This window comes from Physeter macrocephalus, chromosome 15 (assembly GCF_002837175.3).
Source record: "Physeter macrocephalus isolate SW-GA chromosome 15, ASM283717v5, whole genome shotgun sequence".
Classification (NCBI taxonomy): Eukaryota; Metazoa; Chordata; class Mammalia; order Artiodactyla; family Physeteridae; genus Physeter; species Physeter macrocephalus.
The window spans coordinates 64,813,314-64,839,783 of NC_041228.1; the positions used below are offsets into that span (position 1 = coordinate 64,813,314).

A 26,470-nucleotide genomic window follows, 5' to 3' on the forward strand; every position below is an offset into this window, starting at 1 on the left:
TTGACAGCCACTCAATGCATCTTCAAGCTATTGCTTCCAATGACCCATCCCTGGGTTCTGATTTTGAAACTATAGACAAAACATAATGTAAGTGCAAGTCATATGGATGACAGCTGAAAGTTTACGTTGTCAGAGCTGTTTCAAGAGTAGGCATTACTGTAATTAGCAGATTATTATCCTGCAAATGCGTCTAAAATACTTGAAAATTGTTCTCGCATAATTTAAACATTCTCCTAGTATTTTGTTTTTACCACTAATCAGTTTAACAAATGATATGCATCCTTTCAATAGTGCCAAGCTATAGTAGATTTAAATACCTGCTATTTTTTAAAAACTTGTTTATTTATTGAAGTGTAGTTGATGTACAGTATTACATAAGTTAGAGAAGTACAACATAATGATTCACGATTTTTAAAGGTTATATTTCGTTTATAGTTACTACAAAATACTGGCTATATTCCCTGTGTTGTACAATACATACTTGTAGCTCATTTATTTTATACATAATAGTTTGTACCCCTTAATCCCCTCCCCCTATCTATCTTGTCCCTCCCCGCTTTCCTCTCCCCACTGGTAACCACTAGTTTGTTCTCTGTATCTGTGAGTCTGTTTCTTTTTTGTTATATTCACTAATTTGTTTTATTTTTTGGATTCCACATATAAGTGATATGATACAGTATTTGTCCACCTTTGTCTGACTTTTTTCACTTAGCATAATACCCTCCAAGTCCATCCTTGTTGCTGCAAATGGCAGAATTTCTTTCTTTTCTTATGGCTGAGTAATATATTCCATTGTGTGTGTGTGTGTGTGTATACCACACCTTCTTTATCCATTCATCCGCTGGTAGACTTAGCAACCTGCTCTTTTAAGTAACAGATATGTTACAGACATCTTTTCACATCAATAAAATCTATTTTATGGCATCATTTTAATGGCTGCATGGTTTCACAGATATATCTTATTTAACTAACCCCACTATTATTGGACGTCTAGAGCAATGCCACGAATATCTTATGTGCGTGCTTAATTATTTCCTTTGAGTAAACTTAAGTGTGGAATTGCTGGGTAAACTGTTTTCAACTCTTTTAAGGATTTGTTATATATTTCCACAAGGAAGGCCTGTGAATTAGCGTGAACACATTAAATATTTTACTTTAAAAAAAATTGTCATTTTGAAAGGACTGAGATTTTATTGTTGTTTTCATGTGTATTTTTAGAAAATTGAGCCGATAAACCAGTTTTTCTTTTCTTGCATGGTGGTGTTTGTCTTTTCTTATTATTTCTTATATTACGTCTCTTAAACTTTAGTAATGTTTTATAGATGTATTTCCTATTTATCTTTTTTTTTTTTTTTTTTTTTTTTTTTGGCGGTACGCGGGCCTCTCACTGTTGTGGCCTCTCCCGTTGCGGAGCACAGGCTCCGGACGCGCAGGCTCAGCGGCCATGGCTCACGGGCCCAGCTGCTCCGCGGCACGTGGGATCCTCCCAGACCGGGGCACGAACCCGTGTCCCCTGCATCGGCAGGCGGACTCTCAACCACTGCGCCACCAGGGAAGCCCCCGATTTATCATTTTTAAGAGCTTTTTTCTCTGCACGGGAAGCTAAAATTTTATGGGACCAGATTCATTAATCCTTTCATACTTGGTTTTGCCTTTGGTATAAAAAAGTATGGATTTTAAAGTTTTGATATATTTGATGGCTACAAAATTAAAATTACCTTATGACAGATAGCATTTAGTGTTAGAAGGATATTACTCGTGCGCTTGATTCCAAAACTTGACAGCTGCTCTTGGAAAAGAACTGTGTTTCTCCACATGCTGAATATCAGTTAAGTAAAGGGATAAAAAGAACAAAAATTGATGAGACTTCATTAAAGAATCGCATAGTCTTAGGCTTTAGTAATGAAATGGATCATAAGGCAAACAAAGTCTGTTCTCTCCTAAAGCTTTCATTTGTGTCAAGGAGAGAGACAGTAGACAAACAGACAAATACATTATGCAATTGCAGAGTCTTAGGAGAGTTATGGGGAAAAAAAATCTGGTACTATGGTCGGTTCCGTTCTACTCTGGGCATCCAGTCTCTAAGGAGAAGTGGATCCTAAAGGTCAGAATGAAACAGGTGAAGTGCCTTCCGGAGAGGAGAGATAACTACATGTGTGATTCCTGGGCTTGAGCCCATGTGCAGCCCTTTGGTTACCATCCACAATGGGCTGAGTACAGAAATTGCGAGTTAAGTGTTTAGAAACTTTCATGGTACGTCCGTAGTAAACCTTATGGTGGTGAAATCAGACATGCACTCTGTGTCTTTTCCTTTTTCATCTTATTCTTTTAGTCATACGTAACTATTATATTTTGCTAAATTGTCAGCCTGGGAAGGATTAGGAGAAGAGAAGCGTCCTGTATGTCTCAGAGAGTTCGAGAAATATTGCCCTTGACTTAGCTTTATCTTTCTGTCTTCGCAGATCAAAAGCTTATGTGGCAGAAAGTTCCTGAGAGGACTAACTAGCTGTCAGAATTGTAAGCATAGCGTCAGTGTAGAGAGAAGAGTGGAAATGAAAGAGGAGAAAAGAACGTTAATTTGGAGGTGGAAAAAAACTCTATTTTAAAGCAGAAATAAGGACGTGTAGCACCAAATATAGCAAATATGGCATTGCTTTTCTAGTTATAGGTTTCATTGCATCTGGGATGTTGCATTACAACTTTTTGTGTTTTTAGGCATCCCCTGGTTGAATGGCCTTTCCAGTGGGATTTTAGAGCCCTTTTTCCATGACTGAGGTATTATTTCATATGGATATTTCTATAATAGCACCTCACTCATTTTCAGAATAATCTAAAATATGACTTTCACACACCAAGCCAAAGAATAATATGCTTTTAACTTGAAAGTTGCCAGTCTGATGATGGATAATGATACGTAATATGCTATGGTCAAATGTGGATAAATAAGTAAACTCTGATTAATATGTATTTCTTAAATATTAAGTGCATTGTAAAAAATGAAGTGGATGAAATGATTTTATGTGCCCAGTCATGGGAGTCTATTGACCTTTGTCTTTTCAATACTTCTTTTTAATATGAAACTTTCTATAATGTCTGAAATTATTTTCAAAATTCTCTAAATTCTATTATCCTTAATGAATAACAGTGATTTTTGCTTATATCAATCTTATATCTGTTAAAAGATCTTAGAATCTTGGATGACAGTATATGTATTTTAGTGATTTGGGAGCATTTTACCTAGTGCTTTCTCCAATACCCTTTGACCTTTTAAATATATACCTTTTAAATATAAGGTATGATGATGAGTTATTCAGAGATTTAGTTACTAAGATTTCATATTAGGATTTCACAATACTAGAAGAAATATTCTAGTAACCCAGATGACTCAAACTAAGTAGTGGGTGTTATGCTGATTAACTTCAGGAAAATTTTTGATGATCACCTCTTTGGTTCTGTGAGATTTAGAAGGTTGGACTAAAGGTACTCTGGCGAACAGCATAAATTCTAGAGTCAGGCTGCCTGTCCAACAGCCCTGCCCTTGCTGTCCGTGGGACTTCAGCATGGGGCTTGACTTCTCATGTCTCCATTTCTTCGTCTCAAATGTGGGGATAATATTATCTGTTCCCACAGAAGTAGTGTGAGGTTTAATTGAGATTATCCATGTGTATCACTCTGACCAACATCTGGCACATAGTACGCATTCAAAGGCTTTTTTTTTTTTTTTTTTTTTTTTGTGGTATGCGGGCCTCCCTCTGCTTCCCGGACCGGGGCACGAACCCATGTCCCTTGCATCGGCAGGCGGACTCTCAACCACTGCGCCACCAGGGAAGCCCCAAAGGCTTATTTTTATTTACTGTGTTCATTGTGGCAGTGATGTGGTAGTGGTGGGGGAGGGGTGATTATTATTGTTATTGTTATCATCATCATCATAATCCAGCCTTCTGAAATAGTTCCAGATTAGGAAGCATTACCTAAATTCTCCTTCTCTCCCATTCCTCAGGAGGAAAAAAAATTATATATGAAATAAATATAAAAAATTTAATATATATACTATTATATATGTGTCTGTACACATATATATATATGCGTATATATAACCAGCAAAGAGAGCTCCAAGAACCCAGTAACCAAATAAGCATAGCAAAAAAGAGCCAGATCTAACTCATGTGCTGGCAAGGAAGGAGAATCACTGTCAACAAAGGTCAGGCTTTGTGTACATGATACAAACGTATAGAAGAAACAAGAGAAAACAGCCAAGAACATGAAGAAAATCAGAAGAGAGAAATGGCTGTGTTGGCAGCAGCGGTGGTGGGTGCTGGAAAGCGGGAGCAGTGGGTAACACAGAAGGGCTATGGACAAAGAGAGGAACTCAGCTCTGCAGTGATGGGAAAGAAAGCGGAATCAACCAGGTCCTTACGCCCCGGGAATCCCTGCAGCCGCAGTGCGACCTGAGTGCGAGGAACTGGTGGGGAAAATGGAGGTAATAGCCATGTAAACACCAAGTTATTTAGTTCAGAAACCAGGATTAGGGAGGAAGATGGGAACGTGACAAGCTATGCTCTATCGAGATGCAAAACTCTGCTGCCCGTAACACAAAAAAACAGCTACTGTTTATCATATGCCCAGCACTTTTCTAATTATTTTACATATATTATCTCATTTCATCCCTGCAACAGCCCTGAACAATGGCTTTGAAGGATAAGAATCTGAAAATGCTGACGAATACATCAAAATGGAGAATGGTTTAGAACTGTCAGACCCTGCCATGTTTTCTATACGCTTAAATGACTGCACCTATAGGGGAGGCGTTTACAGAAAACTACAAAAACAACCAAATGTAGTTGCCTGTAGTATGTTTCCTGAAGGGTGGATTTGCTCTTTTGGTAACTGAGATACTGCATTACACGGCTAGCTATGTAAGTAGTAAAAAAAAAAAAAAAATACCAGCTCGTGAAGCTTAGAAAAAGTTTTTTAGAGAGCTCATTTCCGAGCACTGTCTGTGTTTTAACATTTTCATGGCACTTAAGGAAAAGATTTAACTGGTAATTTGTGGGCATTTTGGCACTGCCTTATCTTGTGAACTAGGCCAGCCTTGTTGCCCTCGTTTAGTCCAGGTGAACCTTCTGGATCCTTCCAGCTCCAGTGTTCAACACTTATGTCCGTGGCAGGCTTCGGTGAATCTGGCACATGTCGTTTTAAGCCAGACAAGGATCAGATTTTTAAATGCACTAATACTAAAAGCCCACAGAGTAAAACCTCAGGGACTGGAAAATCTGATTGCTTTTACCTTTGCTGCAAGATTCTGGAAAATTCTATTTCTGCTTTTATTGGATCTCTTTTGTACATCCAGTGAAAGATTAGAAACTTAAGTTTGACAGAGAAAGACAAGATGTTTCTGTTCGTGGACAACTGTAGAGTTCACCCAGAGGAAGGGAAATCCTTGCTGTGAGTTTTTGACATCTTCCTGCTCCCCAGGGTCCGCTTCAGTGTTTCTGGAAGAAGTTTTGGATGGTGTGAGATTTTTCTTCACACGCCATTGACAAACATGCAAATGAGTGAGTTGAATGAGGGAGTGTGGACGGACAGAGGGTGCCTGGAGACCCCTGGGTCAACCATGCAGATCCTGTAGATAGTGTTTTCAATGCTGCCAATCAAAGGGCACTGACAACAGGAATGAAGGGGGATGCGTGTGAGTTTATGTGTATGTCTGTGTGTGTGTGTGTGTGTATGTGCGTGTGCACACACGTGCATGCGTACATGTACTAAGGGCAAGAAAACTTAGGAGAAACTGCTTTAGCCTATGATTCACTGACCCGTTTCACAGAATATCTGCCAAGCTTCTCATAAGCAAATTTTATTCTCCTTTTATGTAAAAGAGGCATCTGACTTGAAATCAAGCTTTTAGTTATAATTTCTCAAAAACACAAGTTCCAGCCCTATTGCTGGCATCCCCATTCATTCATTTACCCCCCCATCCTATACACTATAGACTTAAGAGCACCATCGACCACAGAAAACAAGAAACTGTTCAAAATTTTGAGGCTGAATCCTAGGAAGAAAATGACATTTTGTTTAGCAATCTGTTTAAGGAAATGCAAACAATTTTCACACGAAAAGTAATTCAAGTTAAGTCTAGTCTCTTAACTGGTTAAGCTTCAGCTTTGAGGCAAACCCAGCTTTCCCTAATAACTTAGTTCTATTGACCGACAGTTGCAGGGGGTGACCATTTCTTCTCATATTTTCATTTTATTTGGTAGTGTGTCTGAAATATACAAATGTTTTGCTGGGAGTGGAGAGGTCTGTGTCACAATGGCAGTTGGAAGTTAAGATTCATAAGAACTCTAGTTCTCTTCATTTGGGAAAACGAATTTGGAATTTAGCGTCGTAAAATCCTTGGTTACTTTATTATCGTAGTTTGTTCAAAGCTCTTCCCCTGTGTTCACGCTAGTAGGTGGAGCTGGATGGAGACATCACAGAATCGCGGTGGTTGTGTGGAATGCCTTTCTGAGTGTTTTAGTGCCCCAGAGAAGCAGTGAGGTGGGGACATTCCTGTCATTCTGCAGCAAGAAGGTGTCAGGATTTGCCACGATAGATGGGAGGGACTCCACAGATCCGCACGTCCGAAACCCAGAGGGCTCTGGAAACCCCGCTTGGTTTATTTTCCTTTCGGTTTTATCGGTCTCTTTTAGAGGAGAAAATCACACGAATTCTAACTCCGTCTTTGTATATAATGTTGTTTGCTCTGTTAAAGAGATTGGAGTTCCAACCAGTGAGGAGAGACAAAAAACAAGGACAGAGATTTGTTAATGGGACGCGGAAGGGTGACAGCGCCACAGTTCTCTGCACCTCGCCGATCTGGGGCTCGATATGAAGTGGGAACCATCCAATAATAATCTAATAAGGACAACCACCCTGACTTCCGTTGGTCTGCCTGTCTATAGCTTTTCAAATATATAGTTGAAGTCTTTCAGTTTATTAGTTTTTTAGAACCTCAAAATTGCTTACCAGAATGTACTGTTAAAGTTTTTTCATTATCTATAGAAATGGTATTTTTCCTAACTTCAAATGTATGGTTTTAAGAAAATAACTTATTAAACCTTTTTCATAATCTACTCTGATAAAGCCTTCGAGATTTGCACTTTCTGGCATAAAATGACAGTTGAGAGTTACAATTGGAGAAAAGCTATTGCAGCTTGCACTGATGTTCACAAGTTCTCTTAATTGCTTTGCCATTCTACTCACATTTATATTTTAGTTTGTGGAATTTTTTGCATTCTAGAATTTTTTTTTTTGCTTAAGTTGATTTTTTAACAGTAATATTTTGTTTCAGTCCTTTTGGCATCTTGTGTTATTTCAAATGACAAGTGTTGAAAATTGTGCGGAGATCTTTTGAAATCCAGTAATAGCAATAGTTAATCAGAGATCAATACCCAAATTATTGTCGGTATGAATTGGTTTTTATTAAAATATAGAGAAATAGATGAAGAAGGATAAATAACGAGGTTTTGTAGTCTTATTACCCTAGTTACAAATTGTCTTTGAAATAGAAAAACTATTACTGAGATAAAAAGGAAAACTTGGTCATTTAAAAGCCTTCTTGTAAGAAAAGGGGAAAACTTTGGTTTTAAATAGCCCATCTGGCCTTCGGAGGCTTTTCCGCAGGGAGCTCCACTGACTTCTGCCGCATAGATTGCGCCCGATGATGGACATAGCCCATGGCAAAGAGGCCAGGGAAGGAAAGCAAATGGACTTCTGTGAAAATACACGAGGGACAAATAGCATCCTGCTTGCCGAGTAAGTGCTAGAAAATGCTCTAAAACATGGGAAATACAGACAGGCCCCAGCAGGTCCCAGCATTCTTATGTTGGCTGGGATTCTGGTTTTTAATGCAAGTCCTTGTTCTCTGTTAAGTAGACCTTTGACCTACATGTTACCTTTTTTCTTTTTTTTTATTTTTTGAAGTTATAGCTGGGCAGTGTTCTCCAGGTTAAGTCACACACAAAACTTTGATTTGATATTTTAAGTCATGGTATAAATCAACATAGGCTGTGTTCTTCTTAACTAAGAAAAAGTAGTAAGGATTTATTAATAAAGGTTTGGAGGGGTTGGTTTATTTTTAAACTACAGTTGCTTAGCATCTATAGAACTGGGTGGCCACACAGGGTCTTCTAGCAAGACTGTTTCTTGTTTGTTACGGTTGGTTGAGGAGACCACCGCCTTTTCCCTGTAGCAACCCCTGATGGTGACAAGAAGAAAGCCAATATTTCTGATACACTATCCTTGGGTGACTGTATAATTTACTTTTTAAATTATTTACCAGCCTCAAAAGAGTTACAATGAAGAAGTCTTTTAGAAATGAGATCATTATTTATGAAATTTCTCAGATGCCCTTGTCTTTACCCTGTGTGTGTCTGTGATGTTTGTCCAGTGAAAAATTAATACCACTTTTCTGTCCTCCCCACCCCTTTCCCTTTTGGTAACCATGAATTTGTCTTCTATGTCTGTGAGTCTGTTTCTGTTTTGTAAATAAGTTCACTTGTATCATATTTTAGATTCCACATATAGGTGATTAGCAGGTACAAACTACTATATATAAAATAGGTAAACAACAAGGACCTACTGTATAACACAGGAAACTATATTCCATATCTTGTAATAACCTATAATGGAAAAGAATATGGAAAAGAATATATATATGTGTGTAAGTGAATCACTTTGCTGTATACCAGAAACTAACACAACATTGTAAGTCAACTCTACTTCAATAATAAAAAATTGAAGTTAAATTAAAAATACGACTGTTTACAATATATAATTCACTTTCAACATTGCCGAATCAGAGCACCTACAGGGTGCATTTTGTGTGGTAGAATGGTAAATGGTGGCCTGGAAGGTGGAGATAGTGGCCATTCCCTAACTCAGAGTCCTTGGGCCAAGAAATCACCATTCTCTCTCTGACAAGGATCCTACCTCACATACTGATGTGGGAAATAACCTGAGACGATGGATGTGGAAATACTGAAATACAAATGTAAACATCGACGATTTTACGACCGTAAAATCGTAGGATGTTATTGCGTTCTAAATTTGAGATTTTTCATCTGCAAGCAAGGCTCTTATTTTCATTCATGTACCCATGAAATACCAATATCTGAGCTAGATCAGTGATATTTTATGAGCTGTTCAAAATTCATGATGCTTAATTAATTTAATATTTTATTTGATTTAAAACCCTGCTGGATTTTCTTTCCAGAAATTCAGACATATTTTAAATCCTTCCAGAAGGTGCTTCTAAGTCCTGTATTTAATATTCTTCATGTAATTTACATCTAAAGTAGTGACTATAATCTAATTTTTAAAGCTAAGCCTTCATATATCATCCAGTTTAAAAGAAACCAGTAAAGTGTGTGTCCTTTAGATAAAATCTGGGAAATAAACAATTATTATTTAGTTATTTTTCCTTTCCCCACTGTCTTTTTCATTGCCAAACAAATAAGGAAGTTGAGAGATGGGCCTTCAAATCGCTCTTCCAAACAGCCTTCTGCCACCATTACCACAGACACAAAATTGTGGAAAGGTTTCCTCTTGTTACTACACCTGCTTCTTTATGACAGTCGTATTCTCACTGGACCCTGTTTTCATTACCATCCTAGATTGAAACTCAAGTACCAGTTCTGTCTCCTACTGGAGCCTACACGAAACCCTTCAAGGGCACTAGTCAGACGTGGTTTCTCCTTGTCCGTGTGAGACAGGTGAATAAGTAAAACACATGAATTTAAGGAACTCACGGTCAGGATAAAAACAAGGCCAATTACGGCTTGTTTAGCGCTGTTCTGAGAACAATGGTATCAATTATTAGTGAGCTCGAGTTCCCAGAAGGTAAAATCAATGCAGAGAAGAACAGTCAGGGAAAGCTTATTGGGAAGAATAGGACATTAGCCAGATCATGAAGGATGGGAAATGGGGATTGACGGAGAGAAGCATTAAATAAGAGGAGCAAGAATGAATAAGATGAGTTTTCGGGATAGCGGGGACCCCATCCTGAATTCATGTAGTGAGCTGTGGACAGGCAAGCCTTGGGAAGTAGCTTGGTGAGCATATTCCTCTCCTGGGCACCTCCATCCCCACCTCTCCACCCCAAATGCTAACCCACCCCCATCTCCAGGCCCACTTATATAAACAAAAATATCTTTGCCTTTATAACACGTCCTCCGGTCCTTAAAAGGAAAATCAGAATCATAACATTTCCCGTGTCCCAATATGCTAATATTGGTATGATCAACATTCAGATTCCTGGGTTTTTCCAATAAAGAATGTCATTTTGCTGAACTGTTATTCTTTTCTTAAATGATCAAGAAACTTCTGTCACCTACCTTTAGTCTCTTTCCCTACTTCCCTATAAACCTTTCACTCTCAGATCTTCTCCTTTGGACAGTTGATACTCACTATGTACCAGGAATACGCTCCTTGACGTTTTCTGTGTATTTTCTGTGTATTGTCCTTCTCGGTCTAATCAGATGTTTTCATTTCATTGACTGAGCAGCTCCATGTCAGAACTTGTGGTGCTCATGTAGGTAACACAAGCTAATGTTTCTTGGTGGTATTTTCATGAGATTGTGTGTTTTTAAACTTTCCTCAAAGGATAGACTCATGACACCCGCTTCTTTCGGTCCACAACACCCTCTAGAGTAGTAAGTGCCAGTCAGATGTGCCAGTAGTTACTGTGGACTGAACTAACTTGGAAAGGTGTTTTTGTTTTTTTTTCATAGTATAACATATATAATCTTCCCATTCAGAATATAAAAATTCTCAACTTTAAAAAGAAGACAAGGGAATGAAAAATAATTTTGTCTCTTAGAGAAGTTCTGAAAGGAAAGATGTTTTCCGGTGTTCTAGTCTGGAAATGAGTGTCTCCTCTCCCTGCCAAAAAAGAAGAATGGCTATGATTTTTCACAATAGTAAACTGTTTAAACAGATAAGATGTTCCTTTTCACTAGTGGGGAAGAAAGTATCACCACTGCCACCCTGCTTGGAAGGTAACTTAATTCCAAACTCTACCAGGAATAATACTGGGCGTTATTGGAGCTCCATTTGAACCAATCTCTGCCAAACTCCTTGAGTGAGAAATAATGGATTCGAAATGGGAATTCTTTCTACCTTGGGGAATTTTCATGATACGTTACATAAAATATAAAACAATTTATCATAGAATATTTCTGTTCTCTTTACCTAGAGGTGACTTTTCATGTAAAATCTTTTGGATCTAGAAAGGAAAATACTTCTATATTATTTTGATAAATGAATTCTCAATACTAAGCCTAATTCTGTGACCTAACGTTGTAAGTGAGGTCTCTTGTGAATCGAACAGAAACTCTTAAGAGGATGGATCCTAATGGAAGAAGGAGGTCTGTTTTTCCTGGTCACGTCCTGCCCTTTCTCCCCTGTGGCATACATGCTTAAGTCTGGTACATGGTGGCCTTCTACACAAATGTGCCTCGTCTCCCAGGCCCGTGCAGAGTAGGAAGTGGGTTTAGTAGCTACACGCGGACGCTTTCATAGGAGCATTGTCATTGCTATTTTGCCTTTGCTTTGTGGTGTTCTAAGCTCCGGTGAAATTCATCTGGTAATACTGGCACCCAATCTGCATCAGATCAGCTATCAGAGTGGGACCCTTTACTCCCTATGAGCTTTGTTCAGCCCAGCTCAAGGGCCACAAATACCCAAAACAGTCCCTGAGAAGCTTCCATTCTTTAAATTCCTGGTGACTGTGATTACTTTCTTAGCGTAAAAACAAAACTTATACTAGTGGGGGTTTTTGAAGCAGTTGCTAAAACACCAGTTGAATTGGTACTAAAACATAGTGGCTAGAAATCAGGGACTTTAGGTGTTCAGTAAACCTGTGGATTTTCAGGTCACATCCTCCCCCTCCTGCCTCAGTAAGATGGTGATTTCTGTGTCTGAGGAGGGGCCCAGATTTGTGCCATTTAACAAACACCTCCTGGTGATTCCGTGGCAGATAGTTAGCCATATGTTGAATATGTTGGTTAAAAAATATATATTAAAGGAAAAAGAATCCTGGTTACTTTGAGAGGCAATACACGGCAGAGATTAAGAACTTCAACTCTGGAGCCAGATGGCCTGGGATTGAACCCCAGGTCTGCCACACTTGCTTATAATCTTGGGCAGTTTCTTCATCTGTAAAATGGGGTATAATAGTACCTTCCTGAGGGGTGGTTGTGAGAGCTCGTGAGTTGTAACATGTAAAATATTTGATTGGCCTGGCTCAGCTTAAGCCCTTGATATGTTTTAAGTATGATTATTCTTGTCACTTCTATTTTGATTCTATGTTTGCTTCCTATGGTTTTTTTTTTTTTTCACCCTTGTAGAATGATCCCTGGGAACACTTTAGTAAACTTCAGATCTTCCCATAAAGCAACAGAGAACAGGGTAAGAGGACATGAGAGAGCATCGTATAAACTCTAAAACCAGACGGAGCTATGTTTAATTTCACTTCCATGCCATGGAAGCTACATTACCCTAACCTAATCCTCTGGTTCCCTATAGTATCGAGTTATTTTGATAGATAAAGCATGTGAAAGATGAACTTATTCCTAACATACATACAGTAAGCATTCAATGCATGTTTTCCATTTTTTTTTTTTTTTTTTTTTTTTGTGGTATGCGGGCCTCCCTCTGTTGTGGCCTCTCCCGTTGCGGAGCACAGGCTCCGGACGCGCAGGCCCAGCGGCCACGGCTCACGGGCCCAGCCGCTCCGCGGCATGTGGGATCTTCCCGGACCGGGGCGCGAACCCGGTTCCCCTGCATCGGCAGGCGGACGCGCAACCACTGCGCCACCAGGGAAGCCCATGTTTTCCATTTTTATTGTTCATATGTCATATATATAAAATATACACATCGCAGAGAAGGAGAGGGAGACAGAGAAATTCAGTAACCCAGGCTTAGGAGGAAGGAGGAGAAGAGGGGAATTCAGGGAAGGTTTTTCTGAGGAAAGGAGTTTCTAGTCCGTGCTGAATTGGGAAGCTGGTTAGAAGTTAGCCAGGATATAGTGGGAGTGGGGAGGGAGGGAGAGGTGCAAAGAGTAACCTTCAGAGAACTGCGTGTTGCTTCCCTTGTATGAGGCTGGAATGTGTATCTGGGTGGGTGAGGGGTGGGAGTTCCTGGAAGAGATCAAAGAAATCTAAGAGAGAAACTACAGTCAGACCAAGTAGGGCCTAATAAATAAGCCCTGGTAAGGAGTTTGAATTTGATCCTGAGGCTAACAGGGGGCAGTTACTTTTTTAACAAGGGAGTGAGAAGATGAGATATGCACCTTAGAGCAAGTATTCTACTGCTGGTGTGGAGAATGAGCTGTAGGGGGCCGGAAGATGGGCAGGAGACCAGGAAGCAGGCTGGTGAAGAAATCCAGTGCTGGTGGCCTGGACTAAAAGTTATCAGCTCTCTTTCCTAAATCCTCCGTGGAGGCGGGTGGGGCAGCCCTGCAGATCTGATTCTGGGGTTAAAAATTAATACTGCCTGAGCCTGATTCTCCCGCATGTCCATCTCTGCCTGACGTAAGTTAGATCCTTGTGGAAGTTGCATTGTCTCGCAGGCCACTGGAGTGCTGTTAAACTCCTGCTCCTGCATGTGAAATGGAATGGAATCTCAGCCTGCAGTCAGCCAGTAAATGAGTATAACTTCTGTTGAATTCCAGCTAATGTACAGCCGTCGAAGTAGCATGAAGTCTGGGAAGTCACTGGGGTACCATTTAGAGTACTGAACAGTGATTTACTTGGTCAGACCCCAGTGGCCTATATGTGCCAATATAGCTTCCATGGTCTTTTCTACTTTGTTCCAGGGAATAAGTTAGGGAATGAAAACATCCATTTTAAAAATATATTTTCTATATCTTAATTCATTTTCTTGGTGGATGGGGATTGTTGAGGTCACTATTTATTGTTCAAAAATGTGTAGTATAAACGAAAGTAGCAAGTCATAACCTAAAAATGTGTAGTTTAAATGAAAGTCACAAGTCATAACCCAAAGTAATTTTTCCTATAAAATGTATATAATACAGTTTTCAGAAGTATTGCTATTCACACTCTTACCCAGAATAAGTTTGAATTTTTATAAGGAATTTTTTAAATGCTCATTATAAGTTTGTGATATATATAGGTATATAGATTTAATGTTAATTGTTCACTGATATACAAATAATGAATGAGTCATATGCCCATGAAGTCCAGTGTTTAAAAAGAAAAAAAACAGAACTAATGTTAACCTGGTAAGTCCTAGAGGTCCAAGCCTGTATCTTCTGACCTCATGTAATTATCACCACAAGCCCTATATTTAATACTTGCTTAATAAGTATGTGGTTGCCACGTGCAAATGGTCATGAATATGAAAAGCTTGTCTGTCGTTGCCCCTACGTTTGTGGTGAAACAGGTATTAGTTGTGTGAGAGCTCGCAGCTTATCTGTGATTGGTGTTCTGGGCACTTTGAACAACCGATGTTCCTAAAATTTACAAATGTGGAAACCTCAAATATGAGTCTATAATAACTACATTTAAAACTATCTTAGGAAATATTTTCCCCTCTTAATAAAAGTAACAAATCCTTGAGATTAGCTCAAGATGGCGGGGTAGAAGGACGTGCTCTCACCTCTTCTTACAAGAACACCGGAATCACAACTAACTGCTGAACAAAAAAGCACTGGAACCTACCAAAAAAGATACCCTACATCCAAAAATAACAAATCCTCTGATTGGGTTTTCAAAGCCCGTAGATGCTCGATAAATAAGTAGGAAAAGAATTTTAGATATGCAAAGAGATTAAGTCATATTTATCTAGTTTGGGAAAGTCAAAAGAGGGAAAAGATAAATAGGGTGGAGAATTTTAGAAACGTTTACTGGAATAAACAGTAACGGTGCCGAACATTTGTGTGTTACTGTGGCTTGTTCATTATGTTTTCCAAAACATTACTTCATTTGATCTGTTTAAGAAGCCTATGAAATAGAGTTTCTACAGCTAGGGAAATTATTTCTTAGAGCAGTTAGGTGATTTGTCCAGAGTCCAAACAGCTCATAAGTAATGAACTGGAAACTCTGTGTTTTCTGACTCTCTAGCCAGTACTTAAATGTTCAGTAGCAAGTAAATAATTGGCATATATTAACTACCACATTGTACCTGAAGGCATCTGTGACTAGGCAGTTCACATTGAAGATGTCCTCCTTAAACTGCCCACGCATTTACTGCCTAGACTGCTCATTTGCCATAAAATTTTAATTTAAAAAAATGGTTTTTCTGTTTACAGAAGTAACACAGGTTCTGAGTAGAAAATTTAAAAATGTACATTGGCTCCATGAATATTATGTGACCGTAGATAGCACCCCTCCATAGATTCTGAGATTTTTGTGCTTTTTGGAAATATTTTATGCTTTAAAAATATTTCAAATGAGATCACAAAGAACATTTTTGTTGCTTTAGTTTTTATTTTAACAAATTAGTATGAAAAAATTTCCTGTGTCGTTAAATGTCATTATGATACTATTTCAACAGCTTCATAATATTCCATTTTCCAAATAACACCTATTAAGAACTTGGGGATGCTCTCTACGTTCTGTTATTAGAAAGAACACTGAAGAATATCTTTACTAACTACCTCATTGTATAAATCCATATTTTCTTAGATGGCCCGGCAATAAAATTGCTGGGTTAAATGATATATAAAATTTCTTGATCATGACCAAATAGCCCAATAGCTTGTCTTATTTAAATTTCCATTTTGTTGTGTATGAATGCAGTTTTTTACATGTTTGCAAATCCCTGATCTTTTCAAAAATCTTTGCCAAAATGATCATCAAAAATAGTGTATTATTAAAGGTACATGCACCCCTATGTTCATAGCAGTGCTATCACAATAGTCAAGACATGGAAACAACCTAAATGTCCATCAAGAGATGAATGGATAAAGAAGATGTGGTATATATATACAATGGAATACTACTCAGCCTTAAAAAAGAACAAAATAATGCCATTTGCAGCAACATGGATGGACCTAGAGATTATCATACTAGGTGAAGTAAGTCAGAAAGAGAAAAACACATACTATATGATATCACTTATATGTGGAATCTAAAACATGACAGAAACGAACCTATCTAGGAAACAGAAAGATTCACAGACATAGAGAACAGACTTGTGGTTGCCGAGGGCTTGTGGGGTAGGGGAGGGATGGAGTGGGAGTTTGTGGTTAGCAGATGCAAACTATTACATATAGAATGGATAAACAACAAGGTCCTACTGTATAGCACAGGAAACTATTAAATTTCCTGAGATAAACCATAATGGAAAAGAATATTAAAAAATGTATATGTATGTATAATTGGATCACTGCTGTACAGCAGAAATTAACACTGTAAATCAACTATACTTTAAGCAGAAAATGGTGTGTTGTCACTTTGCGTGGTTAAACAGTAAGATAGTAAATCCATTGAAGGAGGGGACTAAGATTTGCTCTTTGGCTTGAATCCTACACAGCGCCTGCTGTATCTTTTGACACAGAGACATTCAACAAACGGGATGTTGCCTACACAGCACATGTAATACATAAAACATTGGTCGTGTTCCTATTTGATCTTTGTTTTTATCAAATACTTCAAGTGCTTCCATTCATTCTTCTGTGAAATGAAATAACCAGCTTTTTCGGTGGCCATTCAAATGGCAAGTACAAGTTGGAAAGCATTTTGCATTTTGGGAAGTAGCATCATAGTTTTTGAGCTAGCAGGAACTTTAAAGATCATTCAATCTGATCCTGTTACTTTACAATAAGCGTATTTAATGTAAAGATATGAAAAACCCTGCTGTGTTTTACAAATTGAAATGGAAAGCTCAGTGTCTAATATTTTTGCACAAATGTATAATTTTGTCCATAGTTTATATGAGTTCCTCATGTCCTCGGAAATGTAAACCTCTGTACTTTTTAATTCTTTGTAGTGTAGTGAAACTAAAATTGTCAACCATTTTAAGAAAACAAAAATTTTAGCCATGGCAATGGATTCTGGTTTCAAAGATAAACCAAACGCATTTGCAGTGAACTCCAACCCTGCTTTATCTAAATAATAATTTCCTACAGGCACGTTACTTGGCATGGCATAGTCAACCATATTTCTTTTCATTTTGTTTTAGGTAGCAGTTTTACCACATCATCAGGATTATATACAGGAAATAATTCACTCACGAATTCCTCTGGATTTAACAGTTCACAGCAGGTAATTTTCAAAGCCAGTTTAACTTCTGAAATTTAAAGAAATGCAACAGATGATTTTCTTAGGTAAAGAAAGATCCGTTTACATTACACTGTAAGCGAGACCTTTCTTAAGCCTCCAAATAGTTTTTTTTTGTTTTTGTTTTTGCCTCCTTTAAAAATCTCTTTAGCGGTCCTATGTGGTGAGTTGTCTGGTTCTCAGATTGGTTGAATTTTACCTAGAAATCATGGAGTAGAACTATGAAGAGGGAATCTGATCTTACATGAAACTGGTTTGTGAGTCTGCTCACTTCAGTCAGCGTGTGCTCGTGTGTCCCTTTGTGAAGTCAGAGAAGACGGAAGTGCAAACACGTTCACGGGTACATTCTGAAAACGCTAAGCAGCAGCCGTGTTCTGACAGGTTGCTCTTGTGTGGTTTGATTTGGTAGGACTATCCATCGTATCCCAGCTTTGGCCAGGGTCAGTATGCACAGTATTACAACAGCTCGCCGTACCCGGCACATTACATGACGAGTAGCAACAGCAGCCCGACGACGCCGTCCACAAATGCCACTTACCAGCTTCAGGAACCGCCATCTGGCATCACCAGCCAAGCAGTGACAGATCCCGCAGCAGGTAATTACGTGCATTTTTATTAGTCCCGCACGCTATGTTTCTGGTGGTTGAAATGCATTTTTCCGCAGTCATATGTTCACGACAGTGGTCGCACACCTTTGACAAGTTTTGGCAGGGCCTTAAGTCAAGCAGCATGATGGTGACCTTGGCTTTATTTTTACTTGCTTAAAAATTTTAGTACAAAGTGTATAACTTCAAAAGTACGTGAAATAGAGATTTTGTTTAGTCGGAGCTATACTCAATTTTCAAGGTATAATAGCTTTTTAGATGCATAAGTATAAATGTTTAGCTGTAATGCTTACCTATAATTATAACTGTGTTGACATATGAATATGAAGATAAATGACATCACCCCGAATTGAATGTTTATCATCATGAAACAGTTAATGTTTTTCAAAAAAAAATCAAATAGCATCAAAGGGTTGATCATGGAAAATAGTGATTCTCCTGGCCTACCCTTTCCCACTCCTGACTTGCTGTGAATTTTTTAACAACGTATCTGAGGGCGGGCATTTTTTGTACTCCTGCACAACCTTTGAGGGGCCCTTTCAAATACAAGTCTCTCCATCTCTGGAAGTTTATCTGCTATGTTTTTAACATTTCTTCCCCTCCATTAATTCTTTCTGGAACTCTTAATATTGTATGCTTTATTTCCTGAAGTGGTCTCTAACTAGGTTTCTTACGTTTTCTCTCGCACTTCTTTCATCCTTAACTTTTAAAAAATGTAATCTTTCCTTTCATGGATTAGCGGTGAGCTGTTATCCTCAAAGCAGCAGCGAGTTTTTTTCCTTTGCCTTTTATTCCTAGAGCCAAAGCCCACTGTGTCAAGTTAAAATGGGGTTACATTGTAAGGCTCACTTCTATGACGGGATCACAGTGTTAATTCTAGGCAGTTATCCCAAATCGTGGGGGGAGAAAATGTAATGGATGCTAATTTAAATTTTGACTATAGGGTTGTCTTGTAAATCTTAGCAGATGACCCTCCCGAAAACTCCTTTAAGTGTTTAGTTGTTCTGCCTTTTCTCTTAAATGCACGCAAATGCTGTTTTATTCTCGAGTAGGAAGTTACATCATTCTTAATCTTGCATTACAACTGCCTGCGCATCTCCACTCTAAACGTGTTTATCTTTGATTATCTTATTCCATTTACCTTTATTTTAAAAAAACTCGCTTGATATAACATTCTTCACGCAGTTCACATGTGTAAAAACAGTATTCATAGATCCTCATATACGTATTTCTTCTGTCTTTTCATTAGATTTCACATCGATATAATCCCACTTAAATAAACTTTGTTATAGAAGGTATTGAATGTCCTGTAGAAGTTATTGTAGAATTTTCTTCTCTACTTACATTAACTTCATATAGGTATCAAGAGGAAAGATGATGGCTTGCTGAAATTCAGGGATATCTTGTGTTTTACATGAACCATCTGGGTCGTGCAAGCTTCTCTCAAGGATCAAAAGGAATTTTGAAATGAGGATAGCTATGTGAATGAGAAATAGAAAAACTCTTTAGGGTCTGTGGAATAAGAGATTGAGAAAAGGAGACAGCAGAATAATTTTACTTAATTCATGACATTTTGGTTGTGAAGAGAACAGAATAAAACAAACTGGTGAAGACTTAGTCATGTTTCTTAAATTAAGGTTGATTAGAGCTTTAAAAAAAGGCCATTTGGACATATAAAACTTTCTCTCTGAAACTTGACATTGTTCTGAGTGAATTTTATTTATAAAAGGGATGCTGTGTGAGAGAGTGGGGATGAGTGGGCGCGAAGCCACGCCAGATGGGAAACAATGCGAAATTATAATTTTTGAAAGGCGTATATAAGTCTATTTTAAGATTGAATGATCTATCTTAGGTTTTATTTGAATAAATGCTTAGTGTTTTAGATACTTATTTCAATTTCAGTATCTTTATGGCTACAGAATAGGAATGAATTGAAATGGGGAGAAAATAAGATTTTTTTATATTCACCACTTCCCACTAAAACGCATGTGTAGGGATCAGCCTTTCTTGTCTTACATAGTTAGGAGTGGAAAGTTCAGTGAGTTTACACATTGAAAAAGAAATGTGGACTACTTTAAAAATTCAAGGAAAATTCAGTTTAGTTTTTTGTTTTTTTTTTTTTAAACGTTTGTGGTAAGATTGTGGATTCAGTCTAAGTTGTTTGGCATTAACTTTCCTTTCTTACTAGTCATGTGTAAAATTATAGACTTATCCTTGATGAAAAGTAAGTGTTGGTGATAAAGTACATAAAAATCATTAAACTAAAGAATTAGAAGGAATGATTTATTACATATAACCTAATGTTTGTGTTTCAAGATTGAAATAAAAAATAGTTAAAATAATGTCTATTTTTGTTGAAGTTATTTCAGGTGTTTTTTTTCTTTTAATAGTCTATTGGGTTTAAAGTCAGTATTTTCTAAAACTGGAAAGTTAAATTCTAGTCATTATCTGCTCTTATGTATGACCAGGTTTCTGCCTTTCAGTTTCATGGAATTGTGCAGTGCAGATGAATCCACAGTACATGAGTTCTTCCATACTTTATGATATCTGTTCTTTATTGTTCATAGAATCGTTATGTCATAATGAACAAATAAGATAGCCTTGTAAGGCTTTTTCAGGGCAAACGTATAGGGACTCATTTATTTTTAATTGTGCATTTTAAAATTGGTATGAACAAGAGTAATCTTTCAAGTCCATGATATTATGCAGTATTACTTATAAATATGTACCTCCTCATGAATCTTAAGTTCAAAACTTATTTTAATATGTTTGTAATTAAATATTGAAAACTTTATCCTCCTTTCATTAGGCATGTGTAATACATTAAAAATAACATAACTTGCATATGAAAGCTTACTCTCAAATTTTAAAAACTAAAAACAGTGCCTTTGCATTCATTAAAAAAAATGAGTTTATTAGTCATGCATTGACTGTCTTAATAAAATTCAATTTACATCATCTGGAGGTATGTAAGAATCCATCTACTTGAGAAACATAGTGAGATTTATCTGATCATTCACCAATGTTTTAATTTACTTATTGGATTCAAGAAAATAGTGCCTACTCTTCAGCTAGAAGTGCCAGCCTCCCCGCTCCCCACTGAAGGACATCTTGTTTGCCTCCAATTTTGGCAATTATAAATAAAGTTACTGTAAACATTTGTATAGGTTTTTGTATGGACATATGTTTTCACTCATTTGGGCAAATTCCTAAGAGTCTGATGGCTAGATTATATGGTAGAGTATGTTTAGTTTGATAAGAAACTGCTAAAATGTCTTCCAAAGTGGCTGTATCATTTTGCACTTCTACCAGCAAGAATGAGAGTTCCTGTTGCTCCACATCATCACCAGGGTTTGGTGGTGTCAGTTTTCAAATTTTGGCCATTCTAATAGGTGTGTTGTGGTATCTAATTGTTTTAATTTGCATTTTCCTAATGAAATATGATGTTGAGTATCTTTTTGTGTAATTATTTGCCATCTGTGTATCTTCTTTGATGAGGTATCTGTTCAGATGTTTTGCCCACTTCTTAATCAGGCTGTTTGTTTTCTTATTGTTGAATTTTAAAAGTTCTTTGCATATTTTGGATACAAGTCCTTTATCAGATGTTGTTTTGTCCCAGTCTGTGTCTTGTCTTTTCATTCTCTTAACATTACCTTTTGCAGAGCAGAAGTTTTTAATTTGAATGAACTCCATCTTATCATTTTTTTTCTTTCATGTAACATGCATTTGATTTTGTATCTAAAGACTCATTGCCAAACCATAGGTTTTCTCTTATGTTATGATCTAGAAAATTTGTGGGCATAGAGTTGTTCATAATATTCTTTTATTATCCTTTTAATGTCCATGGGCTTGCTAATGATGGACCACCTCTTTCATTTCTGATATTAGTAAGTTTTATCTTCTCTCTTTTTGTCTTGCTTAACCCTCTAGAGTTTTATTAATTTTACTGACCTTTTCAAAGAGCCAATTTTTAGTTTCATTGATTTTTCTCTGTTGTTTTCCTGTTTTCAATTTCATTGGCTTCTCTGTTATTTAGTATTTCTTTTGCCTACATTTTATATATATATAAATTTATTTATTTATTTTTGGCTGCATTGGGTCTTCGTTGCTGCACGTGGGCTTTCTCTAGTTGCGGCGAGCGGGGGTTACCCTTCATTGTGGTGTACAGGCTTCTCATTGGGGTGGCTTGTCTTTGTTGAGGAGCACGGGTGCTAGGTGTGTGGGCTTCAGTAGTTGTGGCATGCGGGCTCAGGAGTTGTGGCTCATGGGCTTACTTGCTCCGCGGCATGTGGGATCTTCCCGGACCAGGGCTCGAACCCATGTCCCCTGCATCGGCAGGTGGATTCTTAACCACTGCGCCACCAGGGAAACCCCTTCTTTTGCCTACTTTTGTTTTAATTTGCCCCTCTTTTTCTAGTTTTCTAAGGTTTGAAGCTTAGATGATTGATTTTAAGTCTTTCTTCTTTTCTAATATCCACATTCAATGCTATGAAGTTCCCTCTAAGCACTGCTTTTGTTGCATCCCACAATATTTGATAGGGTTTTTTTTTTCATTTTCATTTAGTTCAAAATATTTTTATTTTCATTATCATTGAAGCCCTCCCTTTCAAAGAGGTGTATATTTATAAACATCCTATTGGAGAAAAATCATAGAAATTTGATGGTATACAGTAAGAATCATTTGTTACAGCCATAGTTATTCACATCTTCCTAATTAAATGGTTTTCAGTTCTTAGAAAATGTGTTTAGTTTCTGAGAGAAGGGTATTACATGGTCCATTCAAATTCTACTATCTGTATAAGATAATTTTGGTCACAGTCAACTCTTTTTTTTTTTTTCCTTATCCAAATCTAAGTAATATTAAAATTAAATCCAATATTACTTTAATTTTTAAATGATGGATTTCATTTAAAATTTCTTTTAAACTTTTAAAAGAAAAATTTCTTTTAAATTTTAAATTTCTTTTAAAAATATTTTTCTTTGCAAAGTTACTAATTTTCTTCTATGTTTAAAAACATATAGAGGTAAGAAATAAAAAGAGAAAAAGACATTTTAGGATGTTTCCCTTTTTGTGCTAATATCTAAACTCTGATCCCTCCTAGCCACTGAAGTGTGAAGAGTATATTATTTCCTTGTACTGAACCCTAAAATCTTAAGGCATGTTGTTACCAACATAATTGAATACGTTTTTTTTAAAAAGTGGTAAAAAAATAATTTAACCACTCGAGAGTTATTCATGAAGGAATTTTTTAATTGATTTTTATCAAAAGAACACTTAAGCCATTCTTTAAAAAATGTTTTTCTGTATCATGTCAAAATATGAACACTCATTTGTCATCCAGTTACTGTGCTATATTTAAATAATTTGGCTTGAAAACATTTTTCTTGTCCAAAATCTCTTAGAACATCTCATAATAATTATGACAGTGATCATCATAATAATACATAGTAAAAACACAATTACTATGTTTAGAGCTTTACATTATATTACCTTCAACCTTATAAATATACCCATGAATTAGGTACTCTATGTCTCCATTTTACAGATGAGGAAAATGAGGCACATAGCTCTTGAATGCTCAGTAAATATTAGGTGTTATTAAGTTAATCAGGAATTTTGAGGCCAAATTCTTATGAAAGGGCTATTCACCTGTAACATTGTATTTTTAAAATAGTACAAAGCAATCAGAGAGAGGGATAAAAGTAAATGATAATCATTTTAGGTTAATGTGAAATAAAAGCTAATCATGTATTTATTAGGAACGAATTTTAGCACAGATGCTATAGAAAAGTTCCTTTTTCAAAGGATTTGTTCATTTGAATTTCTTACAAAAAACTTGATGTTGAAATCTACCTTTTTATGCTCTGACTGCATGCAGACAATTTACTGGTTAAGGTGATGTACAGGAATCTTGCCAATATTGAATTTCAAGTGACAGAGGAAAAATCAGTATAAGAGGGAATTCAATATGCATGGGAAACCATTTGTTCCCTTTGCTTCTTTGATCCTTGCCAAGGCCCAGGAAAGTAGAGCAAAGCGCATGAAAAACAGGGGAACATTCTTGTGCAAAGTGGCAGGAGCGCTCTGAGCTCTCACAGGAATTCAGTGTGACAGGATGAAAAACTAAACTGCCGGCCGTCTTCCCTGTGAATGTAGGAAATTTGGGCCACATCTATACAACCTAACATGTCTATGTCTGTTCACTATAGATATGATCCTGAGGTTTGCAATAAGCTTCCATTTTGACTCCTATATTTTGCCAAGTGAGCGGTTTTGCAAATCTTTAGGCCATATTTGCTCCTTTCCACAGATGCCTTGTGGACTTTGGAAGAGTTTGCAATTTGTTCAGCTCGAAAAGCAACTATTTCAGCAAAACAGTTTTAACTCACATTTTGGAAACATTTGTCAGCAAAACAAATATTTGTATCTGAAATAGCCAGGCTATTGAGATGTGAGAAAACAAAACAGATGTTTGTTTGGCGTTCTTGTGTTTGGTTGTCTTGATGGCATTTGTTTTCTTTCTTTCTTTTTTTTTTTTTTTTTTACCCCCAGGGGATGTACAGCGTTAACCTTAATGAGATTATAAAATTCTTGGAAATAAAATTCACTCTTTTTTTATATTGCCAGGAATGTAATAAAAATGAATTGCCGTACCTGTGAATTTTGGACTTGTTTCTAAGAAGCGAAAAATTCACTGTTTTAGTTAGCATTTACCCATTTTGTGCCTCGTTACTGGTTTCACTGATTTTTTTCAGTTAGCTGGCATGAACTCAGGATGCCTTATAGAGTCAATTTTAGTACACTTGGATTCCGGTATGTCATTCTTTCTGATATTTTTACATAACAGATGATTTGAATATAAATAATAAAAATCAGAAAGCATATATTATAGAGCTAATTAAATTAGTTCACTAACCTCCCAAACATTTATGATTTCATCTTCTTTTGTAGCTAATTGAGTCATTGTTTTTGTAAAGTATTGGTATTAAGCATCCTATGGGGCCAACACAAATCAATGTAATAAGTTCCCTTGTTTAAGTTGAAGGACATCAGCATTTACTGATTCAATTTTTTAATTGGAGGTTGCTGGGGAAAAGGACCTAGAAAGTTACCTGTGTTTGCCATCCCTCCACCTCATTTAATTGGGATTGGATGGTTTAGTGGATGAGTTTGGGATTCACTTTTCAATAAAGGTAGTTTTGATAATTAATGGCTGTCAGTTTTATTCCTAGCTTCATAGCCAAAAAAAAATTTAAGTTTAATGAATGTCTTTTAAATTTATTGAATAATAACGAAAGGGCATGGGACAGAATTATAAAGGTCCACGAGGGTTTACAGAGAAAAGTAAAACCCCTTTCATCTTCTACACCCAGCTCCTTGGTTTCTTTCAGCAGAGTTTCTTGTGTATCCTTCTACGGATACACTTTGCTTATATAAACATAGACATAGCACCTGCCCCTGAGCGCTTTTTTTTTTTTTTTTCATATTCAAGTATGTATACTTTTAATTAGTTTTCTTTTTCCTTAAAGATATTAGAATACTATACATACTATTCTGTACTCTACATTTTTCTCTTAGTAATATACAGAGAAAAATTCAATATGTTGTAGTTTTGTTTTTTATATTTCATATACCAATATAACAATGGTGAATATATTCTGAGCGCTTACTAGGTACCGAGCAGCATTCTAAGCACTGTTCGTGCATGACTGAGTTTGTTTCTACCAGGTCCAAGAGAATAGGCAATGTCATCATTATCCCCATTTTACAGGCAAGGGAAGCTAAGGAGAGGTCAGCTGCAGTGCTGGATTTAACCTCTGGAAGCTTGGCTTCAAACTTGAGTTCTTAATCAGGAAAGCATGCTGCTTCTTGAAACCACTGGGTTTGAGATTTCAAACAAGCGGAAACATGAAAATGTAAACAAAGAGTCACAAAAGGTAGTAGCTATATGGTGTTCATTTTCTTTAATCATTCATAGCATATATGAGCATAATTACTCAGCAAAGGCATCTATTAGGAGGCATTCAGTTAAATATATGTTCAATGTTTGAATGAACTCTACTTGCTAATAAAAATAACGTAGGTCTGTCTGAAATTATAGGGACATGGTATGTAATATATCTAAGGTGATCTTTTACTGTATTTCCTGAATTATAAGATCAGTTTATGGGTCTCTTGAATGATCCTACAACCAGTTGTACACTTTCTTTATCATCTTCCACTTCCTGCATCTGTTCTGTCCTTACCAGCTCTTTATCCTGTTTAATAATTACCTACTGTGGACCTGCTTAGGAAACGATATTCACAACAGCCCTTTACCCTTTCCTTTCCCTTTCCCTGCAAGGACCTCATTCTCCACCTTGCGAACTTTTTCTTTTTTTCTTTATTTCTCCACTCACAGCTCACGGTTGATGAGTGTTAAGTATAGGGATAATGATATTCTTGTCTCAAGGAAAGCTATTCATTTTAAAGTGAAAGCAGGCATCTTAACCCAGTACAATCATCTTCCAACACTTTTTTCTTTTTTTTGTGGTACGCGGGCCTCTCACTGTTGTGGCCTCTCCCGCTGCGGAGCACAGGCT

At 37.0% G+C, this 26,470-nt stretch overlaps 1 protein-coding gene across 16 annotated transcripts in view; it reads left to right on the forward strand.

Moving 5' to 3' along the window:
• Positions 1-26,470, forward strand: part of EYA1 (EYA transcriptional coactivator and phosphatase 1) — a 344,098-nt gene that overhangs the window by 220,904 nt on the left and 96,724 nt on the right. For all 16 annotated transcript variants that reach the window (XM_055091186.1, XM_028500563.2, XM_055091184.1 and 13 more), the window contains 2 exons: positions 17,185-17,267; positions 17,692-17,878. In XM_055091186.1, the coding sequence (XP_054947161.1) occupies positions 17,185-17,267; positions 17,692-17,878 (270 nt within the window). The remainder of the gene's footprint in view (positions 1-17,184; positions 17,268-17,691; positions 17,879-26,470) is intronic.